The sequence below is a fragment of the Lygodium microphyllum genome, chromosome 6, assembly GCF_053477565.2.
Source record: "Lygodium microphyllum isolate KBCC chromosome 6, Lygodium_microphyllum_v1.1.10, whole genome shotgun sequence".
Lineage (NCBI taxonomy): Eukaryota > Viridiplantae > Streptophyta > Polypodiopsida > Schizaeales > Lygodiaceae > Lygodium > Lygodium microphyllum.
Window position 1 is genome coordinate 119281272 of NC_141140.1, and position 9007 is coordinate 119290278.

Below are 9007 nucleotides of genomic sequence, written 5' to 3' on the forward strand. Positions count from 1 at the left end.
TTGAGCATGTAGATATTTAGTAGTTGCAAACTATGCAAAGAAAGCAGCTAGTCATAGGTTTACCAAAGTTTGCATACATTGAGATAAGTCATGTCTGTGATGCCTATTAGTTCAGCAAACAATCTCACTTTCCATTTGTAAAACATGTTTGGAATAGCTCAACGCCACTATATTTGATACACTCTAAGGTTTGTGGATGGCTAATGAATCTCTTGGAGGATCCAAGTATTATGCGACATTTATAGATTATTTCAGTAGGTATACCTGGGTGTCTATCTTGAAACACAAAGATGAGGTGTTTGTTGGTCTTAAGGATTTCAAGAGGCAAGTTGAAAAGGAGTTTGATTGCTTTATCTCATGTTTGAGATTTAACAGTGGTGGTACAAGCTTTGGGAAAAGACATTGATCACAAGCTACTTGGTATTGCATTTCTCAAGTATGAAAATAAAGCATTCAAGACATGGAGTTTATAGCTTTACTTCCTTCAAGCTTCTACAAATAGATGGGAGATAACAGTTATGGTGCACTAGTAGTACGATTTGTTGCCTTATAAACCTAAGAGCAACATTGGCATGGTTTGGCTTTAAGTAGCTTGGACACCTTCAGATGGATACTTCTTTTGAGCAAGCAAATCTTTACTAATCAGCTTGTCCAATGTTAAAGCCCTTGTACCTTAGTAGTTGTAAGTCATACTGTTGTGCCCTATTGTTTAGCCTATTATTCAAGTTGCCTTGATGCTTTGAAAACACTCTACTAATGTTGTCATAGTTCCCCCCCCCCCCCCGCCCCCCCAAAAAAAAAAACACTTGACTTGTTACTATTCAAGAAACTTTTAAAACTTGTTATAAAGACAGATTAGCAACACCTTTGAAAGAAGCCATCAGACTATCGAGACAAAATCTGTAAAAGGGACATATTCTTCATACTTTGATAGGAGACTCAAGGTTCCTAACATTGCTGCTATATCCCTAGTTGGCTTGTCATTTACATCAAAATCGTGATTCTCTTTATTCAACTGCAATGATGCAGTTGCAGGCTTTTTCTTTGCAACTGCATGTAGCCGCATTTCCTCAATTCTCTTTGCATCACTCCACATGCCAGCATTGGCATATATGTCAGCTATAATCAAGTAAACAGCAGCAGTTTCTTGACTTACCAAGACAAGCTGTTGAAAACACTTCAAGCCAAGTTCTACATCCCCATGAATTCTACAAGCAGTAATAAGAGCCCTTAAACTTCCCTCAGATGGAAGGCATTGCATGGCTTCAGCAAATCTCATTGCCTCATGCACCTGCCCTGATCGTGCAAGAAGATCAACTATGCAGATATAGTGATCCACTGTTGGTTGAAGCTCATACTTTTCTTTCATTTCCTCAAAATACTGCTGCCCTTGTGAGACAAGGCTAGCATGGGAGCAAGCAGCAAGAAGACATGCAAATGTGGTGCCATTGGGTTTCACACCCTGCTTTTGCATGTCCTCAAAGCACTGAACAGCCATGTTCCCTTCATGGTATTCACCATATCCTTTTATCAGAGTGTTCCATGATACAACATCTTGAGTGGACAACTTATCAAATATTACTTGTCCTTCTGCAAGGGACCCACACTTCGCATACATGTCTACTAATGTATTCCCCACAGAAACTTCTTTGTCCAGTCCTTTCCTGATAACCTCAACATGTACATCATGGCCAATTTCTACAGACCCTACAATGCTGCATGCTTTCAAGATGCAAATATATGTAACAGCACCTGGACTTAAATGCTCTAGTTGCATCTGTTCAAGACAGCACACTGTTTCACCAACAAGCCCATGTTCAGCATATCCTGCTATCAGAGCATTCCATGTAACTATGTCACGAGCAGGAAGCTTATCCACTACATAGCAAGCTTCTGCAAGGAAGCCACACTTTCCATACATGTCTACCATAGCGCTGCCAATGAAAGGACCTCCTTCTAATCCTCTTTTAACTATGTCTGCATGTATCCCTAGACCTGCTTCTACTGCTCTTACAATACTGCAAGCTTTCAAGCAACATGGGTAGGTGCGATCATCTGGAGGCACACCCTCCAGCTGCATCCTTTTGAAACAACTCAGAGCTTGTTCACCTTGTCCACACTCTGCATACCCTGATATCAATGCATTCCAGGATATGGCATCTCGAATAGGAAGTTTGACACACACTTTATGTGCCTCTTCGAGCAAACCACATTTTGCATACATGTCAACGATCGTGCTCCCAACAAAGGTATCTTTCTCCAACCCTCTTCTGATTATCTGTGCAACAAGCTCATGGCCTTTTCTGATGGCTCCTCGGCTGCCACAAACTTTCAAGCTGGAAGCCAATGCAACATCTCCTGGGCACATGCTTTCTCTCTGCATCAGCTCTAAACACCTGAGGGTTGCTTCCACAAGCCCACATTCTGCATATCCAGCAATCAGTGCATTCCAGGAGACTCTGTCACGAATGTGCAGCTTGTCAAAAACATGCTGCGCTTCTGCATGGCACCCCATTTTGCCGTACATAACCACAAGTGTATTGCCGATGAAAAGGTCCGTGCTGAGGCCATGGATGACAATGTCGGAATGCAGAATTCGGTCTCTCTCAGGGTCATCAAGCATGGTGCAAGCCTTAAGCAGAGCGACAAAGGTGTAGTTGTTGGGCGGCACGTGGTCTTCTTTCATCCTATTATAGAGATGAAAGGCATGCTGAGGGTTTCCGGTCTGCGTACTTGCGTAGATGATGGAGGTCCAAGAGTAGACATCACGGCCGGGCAGGCGGTCGAAGATGAGCTGCGCAGAGGGCAAGTCCCCGCACCCAGCAAGCATGCGAACTAGATGGTTGCCCAGAAGATCGTGGCTTTCCAGCAGGTGCTGTCTCATGTAGGCGTGCAGGCGCTTGGCACGGCGCAGATCCTTGTTCCGTCTGCATTCTTGAAGGAGGTTGAGGAGGTTCTCGGCTGCTGCAGGCTCGTTGGCTGCCCGCATCAGAAGAAGAAGAAAGGCTCATGTCGTCTCCTGCAACCGATGGCTAGAAGAGACAGGCAACGTCGAAGTTCGCTGAACCTATACGCCAATCGAATGGTTAGAAGCCCGGTTCATCTCTCGCAAGCTGAAGCGTCATGAGGCTCCAGAATCGACGAGATTCCCCCTCAGGCATTCAAACTAGTAGCTAAGGGCAAGGGGAGAAAGGAAATCCGGAGGAACGGAGAGGCTACCTGGAAATGGTAAAGGACCTAGGACCCTAATGGGACCGGCTACCTTGAAAATGATAAGGGTGATATTCGAGTGAAGTGGAATACCAAACCAACTAGACACCTTGGCAACGGTACCCGTCCCTAAGAAGGGTGACCCAACCCTAACACATAACTACCGTGGCATCTCCCTTGTAGCAGTGATACTCAAGGTCATCTCCTCCATTGTGGCACAACACTTGTCAAATAGCCTAGAGAAGCGGAATTTTTATATGCAAGGGCAAGCATGCTTCAAACCTATGGAGGAGTGTGTGACCCATGTGATTACGTTGGAGGAAGGTATTAGGTGACAACACAATGAAGGTAAACCTACATTTGCCGCACTTCCGAACTTCACGATGAGTGCTAATATGGACTAGATTATCCTTCTTCAAGCCTTACATTATCCTTGTGATCACGTATGGTGTTGAACTAATGGAGGCCCAAACTAAGGCAAGTTGTGGTCACTAGAAAGATTAGTGGCAATTGTGATTTGAGGTGGATAGTTGGGAAGAGTAGCAACTCCACTATGATAAGTGGCTCTACTCTTCACCATGAACTACACATCCCCTATTGTAGCCTATTGTGGTGACCAAAGAGCCCGAGTTCTAGCCAAATATTCACACCTCAAAACATAGGTATGAGAGATGACTCGGTGTGCTCACTAGCCATCTGAATGCTTGTATCAAGACACTTAAGGAGGATGAAAATGCTAAATAGGAGGCCCTTAAGATGGTGGGTGTCAAACACCCCTTCAAGGTTCAAAACCAACATCAGTTAATGGGAAAATAGCATGTGCGCTATAGCATTGCATGCTATGATGCCAGCATTTTGGTTCATCTCCCAATCACACTACGAAAGCACTCACTACTAGCACACTTAGAGTTAGCTATTACCACAAGGAGAGAATGAGTTTTTATTTCAAATACCACAAAAGCATCCCCAACACCATCAAAATCCACATTCTTTCCTTTAGTAGCTCCACACCCACCCATTACCTCTTCATCATCATTTGTGTCTCTAGAGTTAAAACCTTTAGCTCAATATGCTACCTTAGATCAACATGCCCCAAGACCATTACTTATATAGAGAAGGGGATAATGCTAACCCCAAACACAAACAAATGTAGAATGCTGGTGGAATTTTTCATCAAAAGTCTAATTCAAAGGACCATTCAAAGTAGTAAAAACAAAGTCAAAGGAGTCATTGAACATAAGTCAACATGCCAAAAGAAGGAACCAAACCAGATATAAACTAAAAGCATACCACTCATGAAGATAGTATACTTTTGAAAAGCATTTGAAAAATATAAGTGTAGAAGTCCACAAGTACAACACTTAAAATAAGCAACTAGATATACTTTAGTCTCACTATAATATATTTAAATCAAAAGTGAGATGCAATCTATCTCTAGCGTGCATTGTAATATCTTCTAGAGTCATATTTTGTATTTTTTAAATTTCATATTCATGTATGCACATAACACCCACATTGATGGGTACATTAGTGATCTGAACACAAGAGGACCACACATATGGATCATGTGGTTATGAAGCTCTCTTTGGGAAATGGACTATAATGAGAAAGATGCGTCTAGGTGAGCCTATTTACAAACTTTGAGATTTCTCATCTTTCTTGCTTTTTGGGATTGAGAGGAGAGAGCATCAATGGTCTGCAACTAGAGTACAAATTGGTTATCTATGAGTTAGACTTAAAGCTTTAAAAAGTTCTTGAAACAATACAAATCCATTATGTCAATTTCCTAAAGAACTTGAATATACATGGAAAAATATAGAATCAAGTAGTACATCTTAACATTAAACAATTGATGCACTACATTAAGTTATCATGGCAACTTGACAAATTTGACTATTGGGACTCAATTTGATACTATAACTAGCCAATAGCTTTGATGTTAATGGTTGGATATATTATGTAGTAGTTGCTACATAATAAGCATGCATGCTAATAGAGAGAATTTAATAGTTCTTTTTAAAACTTAAAGAGTTAAAATTTAAATTTTTTGCATCAAATATAAAATCCTCTAGACTTCTCCAATAGTGTTTGTAATATTCCCGCCACAGTGCTTCATATCAAGGAATGAATTTGAGCTTGAGGCATTTTAAAAATTACTCGTCGAGCTATTACATAAGTGACCGCACGCAATTTTCTTGTTTTCGAGTCTCGCATTAAATCAATTCCGCAATTCAACATGAGAAGATGCCTCAGTGTTCCTAGCTAACAAAAAGCAAAGACGCCTCGTAAATAATATTACGACAGCTTGATCATATAAATTTTCTTGCATTATATTTGATTTGGCATTCTCGATTCCATTTAATGCATCGAGGATCGCATTGATTTCGTAACCGCAAGATAATTCGCAAAAGCCTTAATCTGTAGTAGATGAAGAATGCACAAGAATGAGCATGATATTAAGTAAGTTAAGTGTCAAAGATATGACATGGCTTTATATACTAGATAAATCATGAAGTAACTAGGCCAAAAACCACCAGAAGAAGTTGTTTTGAAAAGAAAAAGACATTTTTGAAAAAGTAGGTCAAAATACATGACTTTTTTATGCTTGGAGAGAGAGAAAGCATTAAATAACCATCCCCATGCCACCATCCAACAAGTAAGCAATCATGATGAATATTTAATAAAGCTCAATTGGCTCAAGTAGCCAAATGAATCAATCGACTGCATACTCCCCCTCATGCCTATAAACACACCCCCTCTCCTTCACAAAAAAGCAAGAATGAAGGCCTCCTAATGCTAGCAAAATTTCTCTAGCTTCTCTTATCCATTAAAGCTTTGAGCCTTGAAGGAGAAAAATACCCCCGGGGCCCCTTCATGTCAACTGAGAGAGAGAGAGAGAGAGAGAGAGAGAGAGAGAGAGAGAGATTCATAGGCCATCACATTGTGGAAATTGGAGAGTAAGAGAGTGTGGGAGAGAGATAGGCCTTCTCAAACGTTAGGGGCAGATGCCATTTTGATCCCCACTTGCTAAATTTCTACCTCATTTTCATTTTCTCTACCCCCTGCTACACCTTCGTCCCATACAACCATATCGCTAGGCGAAACACTGGCGAAATTTTTCTGGATGACCATCAACTCTCCCTGAACTACCACGTCAATTTCGCATGGCTCCGCAAGGTTGCAAAAATTCAAAAAGTACATTTCAAGCAAGGAACACAGCCGATGGAGAAAAAGACGCGGTAGGAATTGGCGAGACCCCCGTCACACCAAACCTGAGAGAGGTAACATCTCGAAGGTTTGGAAAAATTAATATTTTATAAGCTTATCACTTTATTTGGCTTTAAACGATTATAAATGCATTTTAATGAAAATGCATATGAACTGCTGCTTAGGAAAATAACCTAAGTAATATAATAATTAAATATTAAATGAAAAGACTCTTTCACTTAGAAAATAACTATAAGCCTGTCATTAAGAAAATATTTTACTTATGGTTAATTTCGTAATATTTATTGTTATTTAATTAAAGACGCATGTGATCATAATAACATAAAAATGGTAGACATTGTTGGGAAAGGGAATATTTAATAATTTTTTCTTGAAAGTGACTATCTTTTTTCATTTTTATAATGATTAAAAAATTACATATGAATTTTATAATAATTTATGGAAAATAATTTAAATAATATCATGAAATAATCAATGCATTAAATCAACGAAAAATACATAGGAAAATATAATCCTAAACGCGCATAAGTTAGGTGCGTGGAAATATAATTCGATGTCTAAAAGATGAAAGAAAAATTACACTTATGATTTTTGCTTTGCTTGGAATAAAATATTCCAGAAAACAATCAGCATTGCACGTAGGATATAACTAAATAAAAATTAATCTTTCTAGATAATGTTGAAAGTTTGGCAAATGGTTAAACATTGTCAATTAAACCATAGAATATGAGTTAATGAGTAAAATAAAAATTATTTTCTTGCTAAAAATACATGCAATGTTAATATTAATGATTATATTAGCGAGAGTGTCACTACCATGAGTTGACCCACATATCAATCGGTAAGAAAATCTAACCTAAAATATTGAGAATGTTGAAACGAAAATAACTATGAAATACTCGAGTATTTGGAAATTAAATAAATATCTTAAAAACCTTGAAACTATTAGTATCTAAAAATTAAATAAATATCGAAAGTCTGTAGGACTTGTTGGATATTGATAAGAATTTGTCGATACAAATTCTAAAGTCTAAACGGACTTGGAAAAGCATTTGACATCTTACTAAGTGCGGGTTAGGGCAGGGCAAGGCAGTGCATGAATTGCCTGCCACAAGCATAAATGCCCATATTATCTTTTAGGGTGGAAATACCAATTTCTTCATAAGGATAAAATAGACTTCTCATAATCAATCAGATTCACAAAATAACTTGCAGATCCCGAAAAAGAGTTGCAAGTAGGAAGCGAAACCCTAAGAATAAGGTGGGGCCTTAAAAGAGAAACCCTAGATTTGGGTGGGGCTGCTTCCTATGCTAAAAAACTTGTTATTGTTACTTTTTTATTTGTGCATGCATTAATGGTTGCACAGGAAAGATTGATTGTGCTTTCAACAATTAGATCTGATTGTAAATATATAATCAGGATAATAAAGGGAAGATCATGCTATGCCTCCCCCATGGCTAGACGTGGAACCTTGCTCCAAGGGGGATTGTTTTGTACCGCTGCAAGCTTTGGACCAGCCTCGACGGTGAGAGGTCGCTCATTAAGGAATCCATCAGGCAGGAGGAGGCGTGAGTGCCAGGGGGCTCTGGCCGTAAATCTATCAATCGCTCTTAGGAACTGGCTGACCCTTACATGAATCAGGAAGGAATCCTAGTGTTCCTTGTACTAATGAAGGGACGAAAATCTTGGAGGGTTTCTTTTCTTCTGCGCAAACAGAAGGGATTTTCCTGTGAATGGAGATTTATCTTCTATGTAGGCAAAAGGGGAGAAATAATTGTAAATAACTTTGCAAAATAATAAATAAATATGTTTTTCCAAAAGACTATTTTCTCTGTCTTTATGTTGTGTCGTAAAATTATGCGAAGGAACCTGCGATAATGGATTTGTAAGAAGCTGGGAATACTTAGAATGTTAATAATATGCCATGTCACACTGACACTGGTATATAAGGAGAGAAGTTGTAATTTTTCATATCTTTTTGACATATCAATACAATTACAATCTTTCTCTCCCTTCTTGCTCCAAGCTTCCATGGCTTCTTCACCTTTCCTGTCTTTCTCTCTCCAATTCTAGTCTTTCTCTCTCCTCGTCACTCTATTTCTCTCTCTTCCTGCAGTCTTTCTCTCTCCTCTGCAGTCTTTCTCTCTCCTCTTCTTCTCTCCCTAGTTCTCTCTCTGACAAGTGGTATCAGAGCTTCAGTCTTTGATCCATTATTTTCTTCCATTTTCACTCCTATTTTCCTATTTCAAAACCAATTTCAGACAAAAATGGTACAAGACAGTGACTAGTGGAGTGCTGCAGGACAACTACAGTTAGCAATGACTACATCTGGAGTTATCCAAGGTCAGATATGGCGGGTAAAGGCTTAAATGGCTGGACGTCATCAAATTTTATGCAAAAATGGAGGTAACTAGGGTAAAGAATGGTTAACCGGGCTTAGTTTGAGAACAAACTGTGGTTACTTTGAAAAGAGGGGTTTCTCTTTCCCCTTTCCTGGAAATTCCTGCAGGTTCCATGGAGGTTCAGCCCCAAGATCTGCTCATATCTCTCTTACCTCTGATCTTCCTG

General features: G+C 39.4%; 1 protein-coding gene across 1 annotated transcript; it reads right to left on the reverse strand.

The window, feature by feature from the left end:
• Positions 1-880: 880 nt before the first annotated feature.
• On the reverse strand, positions 881-2989 carry LOC148035029 (pentatricopeptide repeat-containing protein At5g16860-like). The gene has a single exon (XM_087680767.1). It carries the CDS (start codon positions 2987-2989, stop codon positions 881-883), a length of 2109 nt encoding a protein of 702 aa, XP_087536893.1.
• Between the last annotated feature and the right edge of the window lie 6018 nt (positions 2990-9007).

Excerpts from the sequence above, each read along its gene's own strand:
- LOC148035029 (XM_087680767.1), bottom strand. The coding sequence starts at position 2,989 with ATGCGGGCAGCCAACGAGCCTGCAGCAGCCGAGAACCTCCTCAACCTC.